At 48.6% G+C, this 26,436-nt stretch overlaps 1 protein-coding gene across 5 annotated transcripts in view; it reads right to left on the bottom strand.

Annotated features, from left to right (window-relative positions):
• RILPL1 (Rab interacting lysosomal protein like 1) overlaps positions 1-26,436 on the bottom strand; it is a 45,358-nt gene that overhangs the window by 12,855 nt on the left and 6,067 nt on the right. For all 5 annotated transcript variants that reach the window (XM_059895112.1, XM_059895113.1, XM_059895114.1 and 2 more), the window contains exons 2-4: positions 24,080-24,230; positions 9,726-9,844; positions 8,839-9,060 (exon numbers count right to left, since the gene is read on the bottom strand). In XM_059895112.1, the coding sequence (XP_059751095.1) occupies positions 8,839-9,060; positions 9,726-9,844; positions 24,080-24,230 (492 nt within the window). The remainder of the gene's footprint in view (positions 1-8,838; positions 9,061-9,725; positions 9,845-24,079; positions 24,231-26,436) is intronic.

Raw genomic sequence — 26,436 nt, 5'->3', positions numbered from 1 at the left:
GACACTTGAAAGGAGACACCTCCCACCAGGGCAGATCAGGTGACAGAAGAGCCACCCGGCAGGTCAGCAGCAAGCAGCAGACAGCAGGGGAGGCGCCTCGTGGCAGCAGGAAACTGAAACCTGACACACGCCGCCCCCTCAGGCCGGCTGGGCATCAGAGTGGGGCCTCTTCCCACCCACGAACTTGGGGAGGAAATGGTGGAGGATTTAACTTCCCGAGAAGGCACTCTAAGGCGTCTGCTGATGCCACACCTTCGGGGGGCTGTGTCCTCAGGGTACATCTTCAGCGTTTGACTCCCTCTGCAGAGCGTTGGGGGCTGCGCCTCGGACCACCTGATGGCCACACATTCAGATGGTACCCCCTACCCAAGCTCCGTAGTGCAAATGCCTAGTATACAGCAGGCACTCACTAATGCCAGTTCCCTTCTCTTCGTCTGCCTAGGTTAATCACAGAGCATCCTCGGATGTCTAGTATTTACTTAACATTACTGAGCATCAACTTTGTGCCTGCTGGTCACTGAGCTAATGAGACGAATAGGACAGGTGGTGGTGGAGGAAAGATACCTACAAATTTACAAGGTAATATAATTAAAGAGGTACAAGGACATCAGGCTCTGAGAAGGATCACGGAAGATGTTACTGCAGATGTGGTCTCTGTGCATGGGGTCTTGACGAATGTGTAGGAGTTCACCAAGAACTCTGGGCCAACCCCGGCGGGGGCCCCCTCCTCCATTTTGTTTGGCCTTCACTGTGTTCTAAAACTCTTTTGAATTAGTTGCCAATGGTTTTAGATCAGGAGATTTCACACTGAAGTTTGGGTTTGGGGCTTCCTTTTGGGAAAAAAATTGGAAGACTGGGTCACACTGGGTCCACATGGCAGCACTGGGCTGGTAACTGCATAGCAGCTGCTCCCTTTTACATGCTATTTCTATGGCTGCCCACTGCCCTCCCCTTTTTCCTGCCCTGCCTGTGGACTCCATAGGTGCTGGCGGCTGTAGACTCTAATCTCAGGCTCACACACTCCCTCCAGCCCCTCCCTCCCCAAACAACTCAGGCCCTGACATTCACTGGGCAAGTCCCCTGACTTTCGGCCTCTCTGAGAAGGGCCGGCTGACGGGTCCACACGCCCCTCACTTTCCAAGGGGACTTTGGGCAAGCTGCTTGCTCCTCCCTGGGCCCTCGTTTCCCCATCTAGCCCTCAAAAACCCAATAAAGACTTCCCTGGCGGTCCAGTGGTTAAGACTCCATGCTGCCAATGCAGGGGGCGCAGGTTCGATCCCTGGTCGGGGAACTAAGATCCCACATGCCGTGCAGCGTGGACCAAAAAAAAAAAAACAAAACAAAAAAACCCAATAATATTTCTAAGGGCCCTTCCCGCCCAGACATCCGGGGATTCCTATGAACACAGGCTTTCAAGCCGCAGCAGTTCCCATGGGTTGTCATCACCCAGGACGTCAAAGGGCTTCCTTAGAACCTGAGTTCTTTTCCTCTGGACAGCTCTTTTTTGTTTTGGCTGTGCCGAGTGGCTTGTGGGATCTTAGTTCCCTGACCAGGATTTGAACCCGTGCCCCCTGCATTGGCAGCGTGGAGTCTTAACCACTGGACCGCCAGGGAAGTCCCAGGGACAGCTCTTTTATCAGAGGAGCAACCTGATTCCCTTATAGCTTGGGGGATTCCCAGACTGGTTTGCAAAAAAAGTCCTGACTTCTGGGACCATTGCCTGGAAGTGCAGAAGAGGGTAAGCTTGGGGCTCCAGCTCTTCTGTAGACCAACACAGGCACTGATACAGCCCAGTCCTCAAGAGACACAGCGAAGGCTCTTCCCGACATGGCAGTCGGGCTGATCAGCAGCGAGCCTTCTAGGCTTATGCCACGAGGGACCACGGAGGTGGCTCGGGTTATCACCGATTGTCTGCTGGTCCCCTGAGGATCTCTGGGCACAGCCTGAGGGAGATGCCCGAGGCCCCAGGTGCTCCCTAGAGAGGCCCCAGAGACCGGCTGACAAGCAATGGGGCCTGCCCAGAGGCCTTAGGGAGGCGACACCCTCCACCAGGGCTCTCCATCCTGAGGCCTGGCCTCCTGGGCACACTCCCGACTGCCTGGGCACAGCAAGGCCACTTCCTGTGCTCTTGAGGGCCACTGAACATACTTCTGAGCAGCCCCTGGCCCAGCAATGGGGAATGACTGTGCTCTGGTCACCCTTGGTAGCTCCAGGCTACCGCGAATGAATTCAGCCTGAAAACCCTGTTTCACAGGCCAGCCATCAGGACCCTATCTGCTTTCCCTGTATACTTAAAAAAGAAAAAGCCCTAACTTACTAAGAAATCAGAACTTGTAAGGCAGAGACAGTGACATCAAGGAGGTACTATTAACTTTACAGTTTTCTTATTGATTTTATATAAAGTCCTTTAGACAGGAAGCCAACCTCATTTTCTTAAGGGTTTATATGTCTAACTGTCAAAGGCAGGAAAACCGTCAGTTAAAATATGAGGAGCTGGATGAACTAGAAAACATGCCGAGTCAGAAGGCAGCCAGGATCACATGTTGTATGATTCCATTTCGATGAAATGTCCAAAAGAGGCAAATCCATAGAGACAGGAAGTAGATTAGTGGTTGCCAGGGGCTGGGGGGAGACAGAGATGGGGAGTGAGTGCTAATGTGTACGGCGTAGCTTTCTGGGGTGATGGAAAAGCTCTAGATAGTAGTGACGATCTCACAATACAGTGAATATACTAAAAACCACTGACTTTACTGCTGAACTGAATGAATAAGCATTTTCAGAACTCTAATGAAAAACTGATGAACTCATAAAAGTGCTAAAAAAAGATCAAGATAAAAAAAAATTAATTACATGGGACTGAGTGAACTGATGAGGATGAGTATAATTTTTGTGACTTTCTGTCTGAATTAAAAAAAAAAAATCCCACAAGGTCTCAGAGGCAAAGAATATACAAATCAATTTTCACTGCAAAGTAAAGGAGCTGTTACAGTGGAGGATTACTGGACTGAATGTCAATATTATGACATAGTATGAGTGTGTTTCATGTTTGGTAATTGCAATCATTGTTGCTTTTGTTGTGGTCATCCATGTACAATGCTTGGTGTCAGTCTATTTATCTCTTGTAAAAATAAAATCCAGTGTGTGTGCGTGAAAAAAAAAAAAAAAGAAAAAAAAACACACAAAAAAACACTGACTTGGGGACTTCCCTGGTGGTCCAGCAGTTAAGATTCTGCCCTTCTAATGCAGGGGGCACGGGTTCGATCCCTGATCAGGGAACTGAGATCCCACAGGCCATGCGGTGCGGCAAAAAAATGAAGAAACTAAACAAAACGAAAACCAAACAAAAAAACAGTGACTTGTACACTTTAAATGGTTGGATTGTATAGTCTGTGAATTACATCTCAATAAATTCCACCTCAGTAAATATGTTATAAAAATATACAAAGAGTCTTGCCTACTGGAGGTCACACTGAAATGACAGTGACGCATCTCAGAAAGAATCATATGAATCAAGAGGCAATGATAAGAATGGATTCCTCCCTGGCTCTGGATCCCTCCATAGCTCCCACCTTCCCTCACCAACCTGGTGCCAGGACTAACGGCCACCCCAGCCACACCCTGCACGTTCTCTAGTCTGGATCATGCTGTTCGTCCTGCCTGGAATGGCCTGCCCCACATTCCACCCCTGGACATCCTACCCATCTCACAAGACCCATCTCAAAGCCCTGAAGACCTGCACTGCCCTCTCCTCTCCACTCAGAATTCACTGTGTCCTCCTCCGATCCCACCGCCCTCTATCCCAGCCACACTAACTTTTAGACCGACTGAATCAAGTCAAGTTCATGTCCCTCATTTGTCAGACAGGAAACTGACCATCAAAGAGATGGACAGGCCCCAAGTCACATGGCAGCAGGTGACGAAGACACCACTACCTGCGGTTTTCCTGTTTGAGTGACAAGCATCCTGAACGCCACTCAGCTCCAAGGGATGGCGTCAAACCCTGCAAAGACGCCCTGGGTTTGGGAACAGACGCTGCAAAGAAGCTCAGTGGGTTAGTCGTAACTGCTACCGGATTTTACTCCCCTGTTTCTGTCCCACCCCCATGGTGCCAGAAAGGAAACTGCAACCGACCGGCAGCCGTGCCATGGTGTGAAATGTCCTTGTCCTAAAGAGACCTGGAGCGGGGCTCAGAGTCTTGTGGCTGGGGTGATGTCCTCAGGACCCAGGTTTGGACCAGGCCCCACCTGCCCAGCCGGAGACAGGCCTGAGCTCTCGTGGGGCTCAGGAGGTTGGAAGGGGTACCCAGGGCAGGTTGCGGGGGGGTGTGACAGCCCCAAGCTTCGCCCACTGGCTCCTCCTCTCCATCCCCCTGCTATAGATTTGGTCCAGCCCTCACCTTTCTTGCCGGGACTATTGCAAAAGGCTCCCGACAGCCATGTCTGCCACCAGCTCCTTGTTCAAACTGTCCTCCATAAGCTCAGAGCTGATCCTGTCACTCCCCTGCAGAAACCCTGTGAAAGAATCCACGTCCCTCACTGCTCAGTGTTTTTTGCGTGTGGCATTCTCAGCCCCGACTCTCTGGCACTGACGATTAACATCTGTTGTCTCTGATTGGCCTGTATCCATTCCCGCACATCTCCGGGCTGAGTCATTGCAATTTTCCTCTGGAGAAACTTTCCTTTCCCACTCTCTGTGAGTGTGGTTTAGATGGGTGCCATCTCTATGTGGCTCAGGAATGGACGACATGCATATTCTAACCTCAGACCACAAAGACTGATTCAGTGGTGGGCTAATGAGAGGCTCCCTGAGACTCTCGCTGAGAATCTGGGAAAGAAGCAATTTCTTTCTGCTGGGGTTGCAAAGCTGGTGGAGTACCAGGGGCCACTATATGGCAAGAGGCTGCTTAAGAATGACATCAACACAGAGGAAAGCAAAGCTGAGAGAAGGTCTGAAACAAATTCGTGACAGCATCATTTGGGCACCTGGAACCAGCTATACCTGAAGCCATCATTAACTCAAAGTTTTTAGTTATTCAGCCGAAAATTCCTTTAAAAAAAAAAATCCTTAAACCATTCTAACTTAGGCTTCTGTCACTTTTAGCCAAAAGCAGACTCTAACCTCTCCCTTTTAAGACTTCTCTCCCTTACCTCCCTATCTGTATCCCGGAGGTTCTTGTCCTACCAAGAACCTAGAAGTGTATGGCCTGAATTCACAAGACACTTAATGACTGTGCTGGGACTAGAGCCAACCTGATGGTAAGCTCCTCTGTCTCACCTCCCCCACCTGTAACCCAAGAGACCAGCACAGTGCCTGCAAACCAGAAACAGTCAATAAATATTTGCTGGAACAAATGGCAAGCCCTGAGCTTTCCTGTAACGGTTCATTATACTTTTCTGAAATGGCACATCCATCTTCTACACCTACCTGTCAAAATCTTAGCATTATTATCACTGACATCCAGCTGAAGCAAGAGCTGGTCCGTGAAACTCCACGCCACCCCCATCAGGATTAACAGCACTATCTCTGTGTTCCTGGCACATTCCGGGGGCACATCTACGTGGGAGACACCTCTGGTGCCCCGTGTCACATCCTGGGCCCACCTGGATTTTGCTGCAGCTGTGTGGTGCCGTTCCATCCATGTGGACAGGGGCCCACCTCAAGCACACACTGTATGTCTTTCCATTTTTGCTCCAGTATCTGCTCCACAAATTCTGCCCAGGAGTGCTGGGGAGATGACACCTCCGGGGGCCACTCTTAGCTAATTGGGGACAGGCATTTGTGGATAACTGTTCTAAGCCTTTCTTCTCCAGAAAGACAGTTCCGGGAGGTGTTCTATGGTGCTTCTCAGAGGTCCCAGCGGGACTGAGCTCCCACTGTGACCTCAATGACACACCCTCAAATTCCCTTTTCCTCCTTCCCTCACTTCTCTGAGCTTTGGGATCACCTCACAAATTAACCTCCTGCCCAGAGTCCTTTTCTCAAGCTCTGCTTCCAGGAAACCCAGAGTAAGACAACCTCTTACCACTAAGACAACCCCCTTCCACCTTAAGTGTGGCTGCTGGTCTCCAAGTCTGTCTCCTGCACTGGGCTGTAAGCTCCTTGAACCTCCACAGCACTCAGCACAGTGCCTGCAGATAAAAAAGCAGACTTCTCTCTGCAGCTTACCTGGCCTGAAGCACTGGCCCCTGCCGACCTCTCTGACCTTATTCAGACCCTCTCCCTCATCGTCAGCTTGCACAACAGGCACCCTTGCCTTCTTATACTTTCCTGACTGCACTGCAATTTCTCCTGCCTCAGGGCCTTTGCACATGCCACCCCCCCTTCACCTAGTTTACTTTCACTCATTCTTTTGATCACCTCCTTGAGGAAGCCTTTTTGACTCCTCCAGACTATCATGGTAATAATAACAACAGCTAACACTTTAAATGAACTAACTCATTTAATTCTCATAACACCAATCTGGGGGTAAGTATTGTTATTAGTATTCCCATTTTAGAGATGAGAAAACTGAGGCGCAAAGAGGCTAAATAATTTATCCAAAGACACGGAGGCAGTAAGGAGCCGAGGCAGACTGGCTCTAGAGTCCACACAGTTAGTTACGCACTCCAGACCCTCCCTCAGTTATGGGACCTTCTGGCACCATCTCTCTCCTTTAGCATGAATCGCTTTTTTAAAAAAAATCGAGATATAATTCACTTACTATAAGATCCACTCTTTTTTTTTTTTTTTTTTTTTTAATTGGACGTGCCACGCAGCTTGTGGGATCTTAGTTCCCCAAACAGGGATCGAACCCATGCCCCCTGCGGTAGAAGCATGAAGTCCTAACCACTGGACCACCAGGGAATTCCCAAGATCCACGCTTTTTTTTTTTTTTTTTTAATAAATTTATTTATGTATTTATTTATTTATTTTTGGCTGTGTTGGGTCTTCGTTTCTGTGCGAGGGCTTTCTCTAGTTGCAGCAAGTGGGGGCCACTCCTCATCGCGGTGCGCGGGCCTCTCACTATCGCGGCCTCTCTTGTTGCGGAGCACTGGCTCCAGACGCGCAGGCTCAGTAGTTGTGGCTCACGGGCCTAGTCGCTCCGCGGCATGTGGGATCTTCCCAGACCAGGGCTCGAACCCGTGTCCCCTGCATTGGCAGGCGGATTCCTAACCACTGCGCCACTAGGGAAGCCCCGATCCACGCTTTTAAAGTATAAAATTCAGAGAGGGACTTCCCTGGTGGCACAGTGATTAAGAATCCACCTGCCGGGCTTCCTTGGTGGCACAGTGGTTGAGAATCTGCCTGCCGATGCAGGGGACACGGGTTCGAGCCCTGGTCTGGGAAGATCCCACATGCCGCGGAGCAACTAGGCCCGTGAGCCACAACTACTGAGCCTGCGCGTCTGGAGCCTGTGCTCCGCAACAAGAGAGGCCGCAACAGTGAGAGGCCCGCGCACCGCGATGAAGAGTGGCCCCCACTTGCCGCAACTAGAGAAAGCCCTCGCACAGCAACGAAGACCCAACACAGCCAAAAATAAATAAATAAATAAAAATTAAAAAATAAAATAAAATAAAATATGAAACAAGAGAGTTAAATCAAGAAGATGCTTGTTAAATGAATGAACTGATAAATAAACGACTAAGTCTATGTTGGCATCATTATTCAAAAAAAAAAAAAAAACAAGAATCCACCTGCCAATGTAGGTGACACGGGTTCGAGCCCTGGTCCGGTAAGACCCCACATGCCACGGAGCAACTAAGCCCGTGTACCACATCTACTGAGCTTGTGCTCTAGAGACCGTGTGCTGCAACTACTGAGCCCACGTGCCACATCTACTGAAGCACCTGCATGCCTAGAGCCCGTGCTCTGCAACAAGAGACACCACCGCAATGAGAAGCCTGCGCACCGCAACGAAGGGTAGCCCCCGCTCGCCGCAACTAGAGAAGGCCCGTGTATAGCAACGAAGACGCAACGCAGCCAAAAAATAAATACAAGTTAAAAAAAAAATTAAAGAAATTCAGAGATTTTTAGTATATTCAGAGTTGCGTAACCATCATCACTATCTAATTCCAGAACATTTCCATCACCCCGAAAGAAACCCCGTACCCACTAGAAGTCACTCCCCATCCTCCCCTTTCCCCAGTCCCTGCAACCACCAATCTGCTTTCTGTCTCTATGGATTGGTCTATTCTGGACATTTCAAATAAATGGACTCATACAATATGGGGGCTTTTGTGTCTGGCTACTTTCACTTAGCATGTTTTTGAGGTTCATCCAAATTATAGCATGTCTCAGTATTCCATTCCTTTTTATGGCTGAATAATATTCCACTGTATGCATAGATCATACTTTGTTTATCCATTCATCAGTTGATGGACATGTAGATTGTTTCCACCTTTTGGCTGTTGGGAATAGTGCTGCTATGAACATTTGTGTACACATTTTTATGTGGTCATATATTTTAAGTTTTCTTGGGCACATGCCTAGAATTGGAATTGCTGGGTCACACGGTATATTATGTGATTATCTGACTAATGTCTGTCTCCCATACTGGCTGTAAGTTCCATGCGGACAGGAACCAGGTCTCTATTTTATCTCCCATGCCTGCAACGCAGTCAATAATTATTTGAATGAATGAATGGCAGATGCCCAGTAACCACCACCGAGCTGGATATCCTGGGCTAGAATGCTGGGAGTCCTGGCTTCCAGGCCCAGCCCTGCCTCTGCCCAGCTGTGTGTCTTCTAGCCAGCAGCTGGCCCTCCCTCGGCCTCCCGTTTCTCTCAAGTGTGATGGGGAAAAAGCAAGGCAGCCTGGCCCCCCTGGAGCCAGCCTGCAGAAGCCAGCTTCCCACTCACCGCAGGCTCCTCCTCTCCGTTCTGGCTGAGCTCGCCCTGCAGCCTCTCTCTCAGCTTCCCAAGCTCCGCCCGCAGGCTGCCCATCTCCTGCTCCTTGGTTTGCAGATCTGCCTCCAGTTCTACCTTCTGTTCGATCAGGGCCTTCCCCTGGGCCTCCACCACTGTGACGCGGTGCCGGAGGTCGTGGTTGATCTTCATCAGCCGGGTCTGCTGCTGCTGCAGCTGTAGAGAGAGGAAGGCTATTGGATGGGGCCGCCACAGCCAGTAGCTCATGTTGTGTACTGCACAAGGGCAAACCATCTACAGGCGTGCTATTCATACTGCAGATGCCTTGATTTGTTTGAAATTTGTTCACGTTCTTACAACTCTGTTGATGCCAGAGATGGGCAATGTGTATATTTACTCTGATAATTTTATGATAGATGGAAGATAAGTGTCTTGTTAGTATATTATGACAACTTCCCAACAGAGGGAAGTAACATGCCTTGAGAAAGGGGCATCTTTTTCTAATTTAGGCAGAGACACCGTATAGGTTCCCGGAGCAGCCTGGACCATGCTGGGGCATGAGGGGGATGGGCTGGAGGAAGCCTCAGGGTCAGAGCAGAGGCTGACCAGGCCCTGGGACCTCCTCAGTGTGTGGAAAGAGTCAGGTCACTGGGCAGTGCCATGTTCCCTCCTACTGCTCCAGTGAAGACTCGGCCGAGGGTCCTCCGCACGGCAACTGTTTCAGGGCTGGGCCTCTCAAGCCGTAAGCAGGATCCCCACCCCACGGAGCCCATGGAGTGAGACCGACGGGGAGAAGGGGCGCTTCCTGAGGGGAGGATCCCGTCTCTTGCTGGTACCCACTGGCCGGGAGGGCGGACACAGGGCCGGGGCTCAGCACTTACAGCCTCGACATCCTCGTTCTTCAGCCCGAGCTCCCGATCCTTGGCGCGGATCTCGTCGCGCTGTTTGTCCACCACCTCCTTCAGCTTCTTCATCACCTGTCGCTCCCGCTCCGACATGCCTGGGGTGGGGTGAGAGGGACCCGTGGGTGCGTCCACCTCTCTCCCCTGCTTAAACCATCCGGCGGCTCCCCACCGAGATGAACCTGCCCCCCACCTCCTCCTGGACTCATCTCTGCTCGTCTGCCCCTCCCCAGCGCCTGCTTTCTGCCCCTCCATCCTTCCCCTGCTCATCCCCACCGCAGGGCATTTGCTGTTTCCAGCTCCCGCAAGTCCCTTCCTACCGACCTCCCCCAGGTTGGCTCCCCTTGATTCTCAGGCCTCAGCTCAAAGTGACCTCCTCACAGAGGCCTCTCCTTCCCTGACCACCCCCCCCACCCAAGTAGCCCCCTCCTCCCACACCATCCAACTCCTCACTTTTTACAGTGGCTAAGTGTCTGGTACATCTTTTCATCTAATGAAAGATGATACTGCATAGTGATTCAGAGGGTCGGCTCTGGAGATCAAACACTGGTTCTCCCATTTATTAATTGTGTGGCTTTGGGCTACCCAACCTGTGCCTCAGTTTCCACATCTCTAAAATGGGAATAACAGTACCTACCCCATAGGGCTGCTGCGAGGATTGCTCTTGTTAATACACATGAAGCCAATATTGAAGAAGATGCCTGGTATACAGCAGGTGCTCAAGGGGTGTTGTCTGTTACTTACTTGTTTGTTGTCTGTTCTCCCTGCCCCTCATCCCCCAGGTATACTGTCAGCCCAGGAGGTAAGACCTTGCCTAACCTATTCACTGTGTATTCCCTGGACTAGTATAGTGCCTGGCACACAGTAGGTGTCTGCTCAGGGCTTTGGTGAATTAAGGAACGTGAGGATGGATGCTGTATTAGTTTCATGTGCTGCTGTAACAAATAACCAACAAATTTTGGTAGCTAAGAGCATCAGAAATTTATTTTCTCAAAGTTCCAGAAGGCAGAAGTTTAAAATCAGTCCAATATTGGGAGTTCCCTGCTGGGCTAGTGGTTAGGATTCCGGGCTTTAACTGCCGTGGTCTGAGCTTTATCCCTGGTTGGGGAACTGAGATCCTGGAAGCTATGCAGCATGGGCAAAAAAAAAAAAAAAAAAAAAAAAAATCAAATATCAGTCCAATATCAAGATGTCACCACATCTGTGCTCCCTCTGGAGACTCTAGGGGAGAATTTGTTCCTGGCCTCTTCCAGCTTCTGGTGGCTGCCAGCGTTCCTTGGCTTGGGGCCCCATCACTCCAGTCTCTGCCTCTGTGGTCACATGCCTCCTTCTCTTCTGTCCATGTCAAATCTCTCTCTGCTTCCTTTTTTTTAAAAATTTTTTTTTTTTTTTTGGCCGCACAGCGAGGCATGTGGAACCCTGACCAGAGATTGAACCCATGCCCTCTGCATTGGGAGCACAGAGTCTTAACCACTGGACCACCAGGGAAGTCCTCTGCCTCCTTTTTATAAGGACAGTTGTGATGGCATTTAGGGTGCACCCAAATAGTACAGGATAAATGCCCATCTGAAGATTCTGACTAAATTACATCTGTAAAGATTTTACCATATAACGTAACAGCCACAGGTTCCAAGGATTAGGACCTGATATTTAGGGGGCCCATTATTCAGCCTCTCATTGGCACTAAGGCTGAGAGCTAATCCCTGCTCCCCAGGAGACCAGAGCTGGGGAGAGTGGTGGTCAGGCTCAACCACAGATTAACAAGGGAGAAACCATCGTTTCTCTCCAATTTCCCTCCCCTATGGGACTCGGGGACATACCGCTAGACAACCAGGCCCTGGGGAAAAGACACTATGTGGGTGATTCCTCAGCTATTCTCCCCATGGGACTCCCTTCTCTAAGCTGCTCCATCCCATCTGAAGCTTTTCCGCTGGCCGCCCTCCTCACGTCCTGGATATTCCCAAGCAGGCAGTCACCACGATGAATGAGCATTCATGGTGCGTGTCTAGAACGGTGTGTGATGCTGCTGGGGTTACAAACCCAGAGAAGACCCAGACCCTGCCCCTGATGAACTGGAGACTTTATGTAACAGGTACAAAGGCAGGACGGTCCCAGAAGGCAGCCATCCTGTCTCAATCGTCTCTGTAGTCTGGGGCTTCATACGTGGTAGATGCTCCAGGCCGGCTGATGGAAGAGGGACTAGTTCCCCTCCACTTTCCCAACATATAACTCACTCCTACTAAGCCCAGTAAGGATAAACTGCTTTACACCCTCGACCCTATTTCATTCTCATTCCCAACCACTGGAAATGGGTATTATTGTTGTTGCCGTTTTAACATGAGTCCCATTTTACAGATACGGAAAACTGAGGCCCAGAGACAGACTTGTTCAAAGTCGCACAGCTAGGCATTGGCGGAGCTGGGGCTCAAACTCAAGTTTTCTGACTCCAAGTCCTGTGTCCTCTCCATGATGCCATGCTGCCTCCCCACTGGGGGACAAGACTCAGAGGCTCCTGGCAGGTCACCAGAATGCGTCACCATGGGGAAGACTCCAGCCCATACTTTGTTCCAGACAGGGCCATCTGCTGGGAGTACTCACATTTTACTGTGCATACACATTCGACATTCCTTCCTCAAGTATTTATCGAGCACCTGCTGTATACCTGACACTGAGCTAATCGCTAGGGTCATGATGGCAAATAAGTGTGGTACAATCCTGCTCTCACCAACTTACAGGCATTAGACAGATGTGTGTGTCATTACAGACCATGACAAGTACTGTGAAAGACTCAACGGGGGCTGAGAAAGAACGACGAGGGAGACCCAATGTAGACTGTGGGTGCAGGAAGGCCTCTTGGACAAGGGTCATTTATGCTGAGACCGGAAGGGGGGAAGGGCAGCCAGGTGACGCGGATGAGTGTTCCCAGGCAGGGGCCCTATGGGAGGAGACCTTGCATCTGAGGAGCTGGAGGGCAGTGCCAGTGGCCGAAGCACAGTGGCTGAGGGGGTGATACAGGCTTGAGCTGGGAGTGAGGCTGGACCATGAGGGGCCTCGGAGGCCAGGTAAGGAGGCTGGATTTTCCTCTAAAGGGGCAACAAGAACCTCAGGATCTCAACAGGTAGAGCCTGCATGGAGCTGCAGGGTCAGGCCAAGGAGACCAGGAAGGGACAGCCATAGAGGAAAGACTTACAGGAGGGCAGGGGTGCCTGGTATGCAAATGAGACAAGCTGGAAGGAAAGGAATTGTGATGAGAAAAGCTGTCAACTGAGTGACTGGGAGGCCCCGGAGGCAATAAAGATGACCTTGAATGCCTGGGTTCCATCACAGCATATGGCTTCTGACTTTTGAAGTGACATTAACCTCTCTGAACCTCCATTTCCTCACCTGCAAACTGGGGACATGCTGATGTTTTTCTTTTCTTTCTTTTTTTTTTTTTTAATTTTTGGCCACGCCGCTCGGCATGCAGGATCTTAGTTCCCTGTCCAGGGATCGAACCCGTGCCCCCTGCAGTGGAAGCACAGAGTCTTAACCACTGGACCACCAGGGAAAAGTCCCATGATGTTTTTCTCTATTCCACCTCTCTGACAATGCTGTACATATAAAATAAGTACATTAGGAAATCACACAAGGCCATGAAATAGGATCTTTTCCTACCGGGGGGCCTGCCCCTCAGACCACTCAGCTTCCTCCTTGGACCTCATACCAAGCTATGAGGCTGAGAGATGCAGAGAAGCTGCAAAAGTCCCTCAGAGATGCCAGCCCAAGCAGGAGTGGAGAGGCAGGGATGGAAAGAAGGGGCAAGCATCCTCACCAGGATGACTAAAATGAAAAGGACTGTCAATGTAAGTGCTGGAGAGAAGGCGGAGCAACAGGAATGCTCGTCTGAGCTGCTGGGGGGGGCGGTGCTACTTGGGAAAACCATTAGGCATCACCTACTAATGCTGTTACACATCCTCTGTGAACCAGCAGCTGATCCTGGGTATAAGCCCCGCAGGCCTCCATGCACAGTGCACGCGATCACCAGTAGAAGGATGGTTCAATAAACTGCAGGAAAATCAGACACTATGTGGCTATTTAAAAGACAGATACACTGGTAAGTAAAGTAGTGACAATCTGTACAGCACAAGACGTGCAAAAATGTTCACAGCAGCTTTATTCATCATAGCCCCAAACTGGAAACTGCCAAGATGCTTATCAATAGTAGAACGAATAGGGACTTCCCTGGTGGTCCAGTGGTAAAGAATCCACCTTCCAATGCAGGGGACATGGGTTCAACCCGTGGCTGGGGAACTAAGATCCCACATGCTTCGGGGCAACTAAGCCCACGCACCACCAACTATTGAGCCCGTGTGCTGCAAACCACAGAGCCCACGTGCTCTGGAGCCCTTGCACCACAACTAGAGAGAGAAAACCCGAACGCCACAACTAGAGAGAAGCCCAAGCACTGCAACAAAGAGACCTCACGCTGTAAGGAAAGATCCCTCATGCCTCAACAAAGATCAGGGAACCAAGGGCTTCCCTGGTGTGTTGCAACTAAGACCCAACGCAGCCAAAAAAATAAGGAAAATAAATAAAATAAATATTTAAGAAATAGTAGAATGAACAGATAAACCTTGATACTAACAAGCAATGGAATACTATACAGCCATGAAAAAGAACAGCTACACGTTCCACTTGGAGTTTATAAAGTCAGTTATTTCTTCAGACACTCCTTGCTCCTCAAAGGATGCTCTTCAGCTGGACTCCTGAGCTGAAGGGCCCCGAGACTTGCAATGGGGAAACACAGGGCCATCTGGGGGTCCCGGGCACCAGGTGTCCCCCTCCCAAAACTCCTGGGCCACTGCTGCAAGGCGGGGCCTGGGCCTGGGCTAGTGTGACAAGAGTACATTGCTAACGTCTCCCGAAAAAGTGCTCCTTAGACACAGTGCATGAGTGAGTGTGTGTGTGTGTGTGTGTGTGTGTCTGTGTGTCTGTGTGGAGGAGGAGGGCTGAAATCAGGCGTAGGCAGAGTCTGTGAAAAAGGCACAAAAGCATTCACTGCTCTCTGAGCACCTGTCCTGCAAAGGCTCCAGGGAGGGGCATCAAGGGCCTAACTCATTAAATTTAATTCTTGGTGGGGGCAGATTCCACTCCTGGAGAAATCAGGTGAGCAGAACAGCTACGTGGGTGGGCGCAGGGGAGCATAAGCCCAGAGAAAGGAAACCTGGATCTGGAACCCAGCTACATCCAAGTTCCCTGACCAGGGATTGAACCCGGGCCACCGCAGTGAAAGTGCTGAGTCCTAAACACTGGACCGCCAGGGAATTCCCAAAGAAAGCAACTGGTTTTTTTGGCTGCACCTCACGGCTTGCGGGATCTCAGTTCCCCGACCAGGGATTGAACCCGGGTCACGGCAGTGAAAGCCCAGAATCCTAACCACTGGACCATCAGGGAGCTCCCCATCCGTCATGGGTGTCGGTAGCTGTAGGACTAAGAAGCCAGAGAACAAATGGTCAAGAGCTTAGAGTCTGGAGCTAGATTACTCGGACTCATTCCTGCCTTTGCCACTTATCTTGCAGCTGAACTTGTGCCTTGTGCCTGTTTTCTCACTTGCAAATGGGGATCATGTGGAGGCCCCACCTGGGGGGCTCTTGTGAGGTTGCATATGTTAATCTACATGAAGTGCTCACAACAGGCCTGGCACAGAGTAAGAGTCTCTAAGTGTTAGCTGTTATTTTATCTACAGAATAGAAATACCAGTTTTCCCTGCTCCAAAGGTTGCTGCTAAGTCCAAGCGTCGTTACGAAAGTGCTTCGAAAAATTAAAAGGTTAAGAGTTTTTAATAGACTCACAGACATAGACAAAAGCCAGGAGAGTTCTGAGCAACTGTTTAGTCACCCCAGCAATGCAGGATCCTGGGATCTAAATTAAAGAGACATTTGGGCAAGTGCACAGAGAAGCAAGTCCAAGGTCAGTCCCAGGTCCCGAGTTTGTAGTAGTAAAAACTGGTAATGATCTAAACATCCACTAGCAAGGCAATGATTAAACAAGTACTTTCCACACAATGGGACACTATGTAGTCAGTTAAAAGAAAAAGGCAAGGGCTTCCCTGGTGGCTCAGTGGTTGAGAATCCGCCTGCCAATGCAGGGGACCTGGGTTCGATCCCTGGTCCGGGAAGATCCCACATGCCGCGGAGCAACTAAGCCCGTGTGCCACAACTACTGAGCTTGTGCTCTAGAGCCCGCAAGCCACAACCACTGAGCCTGTGTGCCACAACTACTGAAGCCCGTGCGCCTAGAGCCTGTGCTCCGCAACAAGAGAAGCCTCTGCAATGAGAAGCCCGCGCACCACAACGAAGAGTAGCCCCCGCTCGCCACAACTAGAGAAAGCCCACGCGCAGCAACGAAGACCCAATGCAGCCAAAAACAAACAAATAAATAAATAAATTTATAAAAAACAAAAAAAAACTTGACCTTTAAAAAAAAAAAGCAAAAGGCAAGTGACAAAGTCACAGCAGCACTATTCACAATGGCCAAAAGATGGAAGTAACTCAAATGTCCATCAACAGATGTATGGATTAAAAAATGTGATCTATCCAAATGACGGAATATTATTCAACCGTAAAAAGAAATGAAGCACTGACACAGGCTACATTGTGGATGAACCTTGAAAACAGGATGCTGAGTGAAAGAAGCCAGACACAAAAGGCCACATATTGTATGAGTCCATTTATGTGAAGTGTCCAGAACAGGCAAATCCATCGAGACAGAAAGTAGACTAGAGGTGACCAGAGGCGGGGGGAGGGGGGATTGGGGAGTGAGTGCTATGGGTGCAGAGTCTTCTTTGCGGGCGGTGAAAATGTTTTGGAACTAAATAGAGGTGATGATGGCACAACATTACAAATACATTAAATGATGTACTAAATGCTACCGACTTGTACACTTTAAAACTGTTAATTTTATGTTCTGTGACTCGCTTGTCAATTTTTCTTAAAGGGCAATCCAAACAGTAAATACATAATTTTCATTTGTTAAAAAAAAAGGCAAGTGATAATCCATACAGCATAATCCCTTTTATTTTAAAAACAAAACACATTCCCTGCAATGTCAACGCCAGCACTGCAGGAGCTTTTTCTTATTTACAAAAAACATGCCCATGGAATATGTGTGTAAATGCATAGAAAGGGATGGCTTTCCCTCTGGTGAGTGAGAAGGAGGCAAAGGGAATTCTCATGTTTTTCTTGAGTTTTGTTTCAACTTTTACAACATGAATGAATACATGTAATAGTTTCTATTGTTAAAGACCAAAACAACCACCAACACCCACAAACCCATATTGTCTGTCCCCCTCAATCTCTACAAGAAGAAAACACCCTGAGAAGATAGAGCCGCTTGCCCCAGATCTGCTAGTTAGTGGCCATTTGGAGCATAATCCGGGTCTCTTAGTACCAGACCCACACATGTTCACTCCCCCAGAGCCAGAAAAGCGCCTTTGATACTGGATGGTGATGTTTATCAAGCACCTGCCGTCACCAGCTACTGGGCTCAGCGCTCACCATGGATGAAGTGGTGCTCAGACCCCCTCGGATCCCTGTGTTCACCCCTCGCCTCTCTTCAGTGTGCTTTTGCTACTGACCAGGCGCCTTGGGCTCCCTGGCTGGCAGGCTCTGTAAGAAAGCACAGGCCCCGTGCCTAAGGGCAGGGCAACTCTGAGGTGTAACTCACACTCCAGAGCTCGCTGCCCTGCATGGGCTTTATTGGGCTTCCTCCTTTCCCTGTCCTGATCCCCCCACTTCCCCAACAGTCTTTTCTAGGGCTGCTTCCTTAATAAATCACCTGCAGAGGAACATCCTCGCCTCAGGTCTCCTTCTAGAAGATACTGATATAAACAGAACTTAACTCATTTTATCCTCAGAATACTTTATTTAGTAGGACCCCTGCTGCCCGCCTTGTAGAGCCGATGAACCTGAGGTGCACAGTAGCTTGTTAACTTTTACAGTAGCCACACAGCTAATACCAGGATTCAAGCTCCGGCAGTCTGGCTCCAGGATCTACACTTTTTTTTTTTTTTTCTTTCACGTTGTGGTGTGTATCAGTGCTTTATTCCTCTTTATGGCTGAATGATATCCCATTACATGGACAGACCATCTTTTGTTCACAGTACTTTAAAAAAAATATTTATTTATTTATTTGGTTGTGCTGGGCCTTAGTTGCAGCATGTGGGCTCTAGTTCCCTGACCAGGGATCAAACCTGGGCCCCCTGTATCGGGAGCGAGGAGTCTTAACCACTGCGCCACCAGGAAAGTCCCCAGAATCCACACTCTTGCGACCACTCTACTGCCTCTCAAAGTCTCACAGCCCAAGCTCCTTATGTTATCAGCAAGTGTACTGGAGAGAATAATGTCCCCTCAAACTTCACATCCACCTAGAACCTCAGAATGTGACCTTACTTGAAAATAGGTCTTTGCAGATGTAATTAAGTTAAGGGGAGGTCAGGCTCACTGAGGGTGCGCCCTAAATCCAATGACTGGGTCCTTGTAAGAGAAAGGAGAGGGAGAGTGAGACACACAGACACACAGAGGAGGCCACGTGACAACAGAGGCAGAGCCTGGAGTGATGCAGCCACAAGCCAAGAGTTGCCACCTGGAAGAGGCAGGGAGCTTCTTCCCCTAGAACCTTTGGAGGGCGCACAGCCCTGCTGACACCTTGATTTTGGACCCCTGGCCTCCAGATCCGTGAGAGAATACATTTCTTTGTTTGAAGCCTCCCAGTTTGTGGTCATTTGTTACAGTGGCCCCAGAAAACGAATACAGCAAGCATACGGAGAAAGTCCTATATAGAAGGTGCACAGACGATTTCTATTGAGCTGAAAATCATATCAGCCACTCTCGGGTCCCACAAAAGGTTCAACTGGTAGGACAAAAGCGACATAATTGCCCTCAGGGCTATCTTTTATTGACTAGTTCTGCGTTTGATGCTGTATATATTTTTCTCAACAGTCCTGGGCGTCAGGAGTTGCCACACCCACCTTACAGGTGAGGAACCTGAGGATGGGAACAAGGTGATGCATTGGTAAGAGTGGGTCTGAGTTTTTTTTTTTTTTAATTAATTAATTAATTTATTTATTTTTGGCTGTATTGGGTCTTCGTTTCTGTGCGAGGGCTTTCTCCAGTTGCGGCGAGAGGGGGCCACTCTTCATCGCGGTGCGCGGGCCTCTCACTGTCGCGGCCTCTCTTGTTGCGGAGCACAGGCTCCAGACGCGCAGGCTCAGTAGTTGTGGCTCACGGGCCTAGTTGCTCCGCGGCATGTGGGATCTTCCCAGACCAGGGCTCGAACCCGTGTCCCCTGCATTGGCAGGCAGACTCTCAACCACTGCGCCACCAGGGAAGCCCTGGGTCTGAGATTTAAACTCAGGTCCACCTCACTCCACAGCCCATTCCCCTTATAATGGACTGCTCTACCCGGGCACATCTCCAAGAATATTCTAGCTCTGTGTGTCCAACTCAGCAGCCACTAGTGGCAACGGAGCACCTGAGATAGGGCACGTCCAAATGGACATGTGCTGAAAATGTAAACTACACATAAGCCATCAACAGATGGGTAAATCAACAAAATGTGGTCTATCCATACAATGGGATATTACTCTGCCTTAAAAAGGAAGGAAATTCTGACACAACTACAACATGGATGAAACTCAAGGACATTATGCTCAGTGAAATAAACCAGTCACAAAAAGACAAATATTGTATGATTCCACTTATGTGAGGTACCTGGAGTAGTCAAAGTTATAGAGACAGAAAGTAGAATGCCGGTTGCCAGGGGCTGGGGGAGGGAGAAATGGAGAGTTATTGTTTAATGGGGACAGAGGTTTACATTTGCAAGATGAAAAGAGTTCCGGAGTCTGGTTGTACAACAATGTGAATGTTCTTAACGCTGCTAAACTATACACTTAGAAATGGTTAAGATGAGAAAATTTTTTTTTTAACCTCTTTATTAGAGTACAATTGCTTTACAATGGTGTGTTAGTTTCTGCTTTATAACAAAGTGAATCAGTTATACATATGCATATGTTCCCATATCTCTTCCTTCTTGCATCTCCCTCTCTCCCACCCTCCCTATCCCACCCCTCTAGGTGGTCACAAAGCACCGAGCTGATCTCCCTGTGCTATGCAGCTGCTTCCCACTAGCTATCTATTTTACGTTTGATAGTGTATATATGTCCATGCCACTCTCTCACTTTGTCCCAGCTTAAGATGAGAAATTTTATGTGTATGTTACCACAGTAAAACATACATATATATATTATATTATATATAAATGAATAACCCACCAGATTTCAAAGACTTAATATGAAGAAAGTGCAAAATACCCTACTGATAATTTTTATTTTAAATTTTTAAAATTTTTATTTATTTTTTTCGGCTGCACCATGCGCTTGCAGGATCTTAGTTCCCTGACCAGGGATTGAACCCAGGCCCTCAGCAGTGAAAGCACAGAGTCTTAATCACTAGACCACCAGGAAATTCCCCCCTACTGATAATTTTTAAATTGATTACATGTTGAAGGATGATATCTTGCATCTACCGGGTTAAATAAAAATATTAATGAGGGGGCTTCCCTGGTGGCACAGTGGTTAAGAATCTGCCTGCCAATGCAGGGGACACGGGTTCGAGCCCTGGTCTGGGAAGATCCCACATGCCACGGAGCAACTGGGCCCGTGAGCCACAATTACTGAGCCTGCACGTCTGGAGCCTGTGCTCTGCAACAAGAGAGGCCGCGATAATGAGAGGCCCGCGCACCGCGATGAAGAGTGGCCCCCACTTGCTGCAAATAGAGAAAGCCCTCGCACAGAAACGAAGACCCAACACAGCCAAAAGTAAATAAATAAATAAATAAATAAATAAATAAGTAAGTAAACCTATTCTCAAGAAAAAAAAATTAATGAAATTACTTTCACCTGTCCTTTTTACTTTCTTTTAATGCCACACCTAGAAAAATCATAATTATATCTGTGGCTTGCCTTACATTTTTTGGTAAAAGGCAAAAGATGTACACAACCGGAAGAGCAACCAGTGTATTGCCTTACATTTTTTTTGGACAGTGCTGTTCTCAGCTGCCCTTCAGAAAATGGATATGTGGTCAGTTTTCATCCTCTCCTGGTGACAGAGTTGTTTGTCCAGAGCCCAGGAATTTTTTTTCCAGACGCTTGAGTGTATCTCTGCACCCCCATGCCCCCAGTCCAATTGCTTCCATATCTGTAATTCATCTCCGCATGTGCTAACTAGTAGTTTCCAAGTGCTGACAAGACGATTTCCAAATACAAGAAGTAGGGAAGTGCTTTTTAATCTGGAGATTTCCAGGGAGTGGGAGACAGGAGACTGGCAGGTGCTCTGAGCGCACTGCCCAGTACTTTTTTCTTTTTTTTTTTAATTAATTTTTATTGGAGTATAGCTGCTTTACAATGTTGTGTTAGTTTCTGCTGTACAGCAAAGTGAATCAGCTATACGTACACATATATCCCCTCTTTTTTGGATTTCCTTCCCTTTTAGGTCACCACAGAGCATTGAGTAGAGTTCCCTGTGCTATACAGTAGGTTCTCATTAGTTATCTCTTTTATACACAGTAGTGTATATGTGTCAATCCCATTCTCCCAATTCATCCTACTCTCCCTTCCCCCCTTGGTAGCCATACGTTTGTTCTCTACGTCTCAGTGCCCAGTATTAATGGCTGGGAAAGCAGCACTGTTCCGGGCAGGGCTGGCTCTTCTAAGCGGGCATCCCAGCCCACTCACCCCCTAAATCCTGTTTGCCCCTAGGCCTTGCCCCACTGCCTAAAGTGGTGCCAGACACACAGTCTAACTTCATGGACTGCACCTCCTCCCAGGGACCCCTCGGCCCAGTGTGTGTTCCTCTCACAGGTGGAAGACATGCTTTTGCCCTCATTGTGTTCCCATGGCTTCCCAGGCAAAATAAAAATAACCGTGAAACGCATGCGTGGCATCTGCCCAGTTTCTCCACTTGGGTGAGGGCTGCTGTCGAGCTGAACACTGGAGCCTCCCCCAGCTCACCCCCGGGAGCTGGACCCACGCGAGATGCCAATTAACTGCGTCTCAGATGGCACCCGTGTGGGCTGTCTGATGAAGAGCCCAGCAGGGATGCAGAGAGCCGAGGCCAAGCTCTCCCACACGGGGGGTGCCGTGTGCACACACATGCAACCGAGCGCTGAGGAAGCGGCTCACGGTGTTCGGGCCCGTGCCTGGGGGACCTGCGGCCTCCAGGGAGTCACTGGGGTAGGCAGGGGGAGTTCCAAGGTCACCCCTGGAGGCCTCTGGGTGCCCTGCAGAAATGTCACAGACCAAAAGATGGCTATGGGGACATCCCTGGTGGTGCAGTGGATAAGACTCCGTGCTCCCAATGCAGGGGGCCCGGGTTCGATCTCTGGTCAGGGAACTAGATCCCACATGTGTGCCACAACTAAGAGTTCGCATGCCACAACTAAGGAGCCGGCAAGCCGCAACTAAGACCCAGCACAACCAAATAAATAATAAATATTAATAAATAAATAAACAAAATAAAATAAAAACCACCAGACCATAAGGTAGAATTCCAAATGATATTAATTAGGGAGACGACTAACATTTAAAAAACAACAAAAACAAAAAAAACAAAAGATGGCTGTGGGCACCTCACTAAGTTCAACACAGTTACCACAGGACTCAGCAATTCCATGCCGAGGTATATACCTCAAAGCACCGAAAACAAATGTCCACACAAAAACATGAAGGTACCAGAACCTTCACAGCAGCACTCTTCACAATAGCCAAAAGTTGGAAACAACTCAGCGTCCATTGGTGGATGAATAGATAAATGAAACGTGGTCCAAACAGACAACGGAGTGTTACTAAGCCATAGAGAGGAAGGACGCGCCCTCTCAGCCTGTTTTCCTCCTCTTTTCAAAAAGGAGATTGGATTCGATAACAATGGCTCATAGTAACAACAGTTAACACTTGCTGAGTGTGGGCACCAGGTACTATTCAGTTTACACGTATTAATTCATTTAATCCTCACAACAACTTTATGAGGGAGATATGGTTATTTCCCCCATTTCTACACGGGGCACTTAAGGCACACCAAGGTCAAGTGACTTGATCAAGGTCACTCAGCCAGTAAGTATTGGGTTAGGATTCACACTGGGCAGTCTGGCTCTAGCACCAACACTTATCACCACTAAGACTTTTGTTTTCACCACACGACTCACATCTCAACAAAGGAAACCCAAGGAAAAGAGGATGCCAGCACCCGGATCAAACATTTCCTTTTTCCTTGGTCCCTACGGTCCTTATACAGTGTGCTACTTTATTCTCACAGAGTGGTAAACACGAGGTCTGAACTTCAGGCCCCCATGGAAGTCCACCCCCTTCCCAACAAACGGGAGGAGGGGGCTTATATAGGGACGCAGGAAGTTTACCCAGACTAAAGAGTTGGGCCTGAGGTTCCTTGTGATCAGAGCCAGCCTCTGAATGAGAAGGAGGCTGCGGAGGGGCCCACAGCTGATGCAGCCCATGGGGGCCCAGACCAAACCCCTCTGTCTGTCTTTGCTTCTCCAGCACCAGCAGAAGGCCTGGAGTCAAGGTTCTAGATGACTGTTCGTAGGATGGATGACAGTTGGGGGGCTCCAGCACCATTCAGATCTGGGTGGCCACCCTGGGTTGCTCATTGTTAAATGTGTACCCGTGACAAGCACCTCAAATTTCTTCCCAGCACACTTAGAATAAAATCCAAACCTTGGCCTCTAAGGGGCTATGTGATCTGACCACTGACCTCATCTTTAACCACCCTTGGCCTTGATCATCTTCTGTGACACTGGTCTCCTTGGTTTCCATAAACAGTCATGCCCCAGGGCCTTTGCACCTGCTTTCCCCCCAAGATATTTGCATGGCTCACTCCATGACTTCATTAGGGCTCAAATGTCACCTCATCCAGGGTTCTTCCATAACCCTGGTCAGAGTCTGGAACTGTGTCATCTGTTTGTTTACATAGTTATCACCTACCTCCTCCGCACTAGAACATAAGCTTCACGAGGGCAGGGGCTTTGTCTTGCCCAATGTGTACACCCAGTGCCTAGAGAAGAGGCTGGAAAAGTGAGGACTCGCTAACAATTCGTCAAATGAACCTCTCGGTTTCCTCACCTGTAAACCAGGCTACACAACGTCTCTCGGGCAGAGTGATGGTGAGAATCCCCATGACATGAGACACCATTGCTTGGGGACCACGCTCCTGACTGTCACTGGTGATGCCGGTGATGGCAGTGGGAAGAGCCTTCCCCTCACCCCCCACGCTGGCCCCTCCTCTTACCTTCGTGCTTCTGGAACTCCTCCTCGGAGAAGCTGACGTCCTTGTGGGAGAGGTTGGTCATAAGCTGCTTGTTCTCCTCTTGCAGCTGGGCGATCTGGGAAAGGAGGTCTTGTGCTTCCCCTCGCCACACGTCCTCCACCAGCTCCAGCTCCTGCGGGGGTGAGGGGCCGGAGTGGGGTCACAGCCTGCCCAGGGCGGCAGCCTCACCCCCCCTGACCCTCGGGAGCAGCTCAGGCTTGCTGGGGCTTTGGGTTGTTCCCTTCTCCATGAGAACCAGGCCTCGGCAGGTGAGCAAATCAGGCCATCACTAGCCCACATGGCAACTTTACAAAAAACAGAAGGCGTCCTTCCTCTGGGCAAGGTCTGCATTTATGCCGTTAGGACCTGGCCAAGTTAGAACTGCCCTGAAGACAACAATGGCATTGGAACTGTACCTTCTAACTATCTAGACAGGAGAGAGAGGGTGGAAGGGCAGCCCAAGGCTACAGGGACCCAAACATACCAATCTCTTTAGGGAGGTCATGTCCCTGATCTTCGGACAGACCCTCCATCAAGACAAACCTCTCTCCAAGGGAGAAAGAGGTTGCAAAGATCCCAGGGATACCACCTGGCCCCGGAGCTCCCTGTATATCTGAAACAGGTGTCTCTTCAAGCAGACCTGGACGACTCACTTTACAAATCTGAGGCTGTTTCCCTTAGTTGGGGAGCCCTACTATAAAAGCTCACAGTGAAGAAAACAAAAACACTAATTTGAAAAGATACATGCACCCCTATGTTTACAGTAGCATTCATTACTTACAATAGTCAAGACATTGAAGCAGGGGCTTCCCTGGTGGCGCAGTGGTTGAGAATCTGCCTGCCAATGCAGGGGACACGGGTTCGAGCCCTGGTCTGGGAAGATCCCACATGCCGCGGAGCGACTAAGCCCGTGAGCCACAATTACTGAGCCTGCGCATCTGGAGCCTGTGCTCCGCAACGGGAGAGGCCACGATAGTGAGAGGCCCGCGCACCGCGATGAAGAGTGGTCCCCACTTGCCGCAACTAGAGAAAGCCCTCACACAGAAACGAAGACCCAACACAGCCATAAATAAATAAATAAATAAATAAATAAATAAATAAAATTAAAAAAAAAAAAAAAGACATTGAAGCGACCTAAGTGTCCATCAATAGACAAATGGATAAAGAAGATGTGGTACATATATACAATGGAATACTACTCAGCCGTAAGAAAGAATGAAATCTTGCCATTTGTAACAACATGTATGGACCTAGAGAGTATTATGCTAAGTGAAATAAGTCAGACAGAGAAAGACAAATACTATATGATCTCACTTATTTGTGGAATCTAAAAAACAAACCAAACAAACAAAACAAAATGAAAACATTCTTAGATACACAGAACAAACAGGTGGTTACCAGAGGGGAGGCGCTGGAGGGGGAGTGAAATAGGTGAAAGGGATTAAGAGGTACAAACCTCCAGTTACAAAATAAATAAGCCACAGGGATGTAATATATGGCATAAGGAATGTGGTCAGTAGTATTGTAATAACTTTGTATGGGGACAGATGGTTACTAGACTCATCTTGGTGATCATTTCATAATGTATGCAAATGTTAAATCACTGTATAGCACACCTGAAGCTAATATAATATTGTGTCAACTGTATTTCAGTAAAAAAATAAAATAAAAAAATAAAGGCTCACAGGGTTGAATGTGAAGATAAACAAGATGTCTATAAAAATTATTTTGTGGATGGCTGTAATCAGAGAAACACATAATAACAAGTGTTGGCAAGGATGTGAAGAAATTGGAAAGCTCCTGCATTGCTGGTAAGAAGGTAAAATGGTGCAGCCACTGTGGAAAACAGTCTGGCAGTTCCTCAATAAGTTAAAAATAGTTACCATATGACCCACCAATTCCACTTGTAGGGTCTGAGAAATGAAAACATGTGTCCAAACAAAAACAGGTACATGAATGTTCATAGCAGCACTATTCATAATCGCCAAAAGGTAGAAACCACCCAAATGTCCATCAATTGATGAAAAGGTGAATAAAATGTGGTGTATCTGGAATATGACTCAGGCAAAAAGGGATGAAATACTGACATATGCTACAATTTGGATGAACCTTGAAAACATGATGCTGGGCAAAAGCAGCTGGTCACAAAAGGTCACACAGTGTTTGACTCTGTTGATGAGAAATGTCCACAATGGGTAAATCCACAGATACAGAAAGCATACTGGCAGCTTTCTAGGGGCAGAAGGGTTGGCAGGGAGTGAGGAATGACTGTTAATGAGTCTGTGTTTTCTTTTCGGAGCAATGAAAATGTTCTAAAATTGATTGTAGTAATGGTTGCA

The sequence above is a fragment of the Balaenoptera ricei genome, chromosome 14, assembly GCF_028023285.1.
Source record: "Balaenoptera ricei isolate mBalRic1 chromosome 14, mBalRic1.hap2, whole genome shotgun sequence".
NCBI classification, from domain to species: Eukaryota; Metazoa; Chordata; class Mammalia; order Artiodactyla; family Balaenopteridae; genus Balaenoptera; species Balaenoptera ricei.
This window is presented reverse-complemented; position numbering and strand designations above follow the sequence as displayed.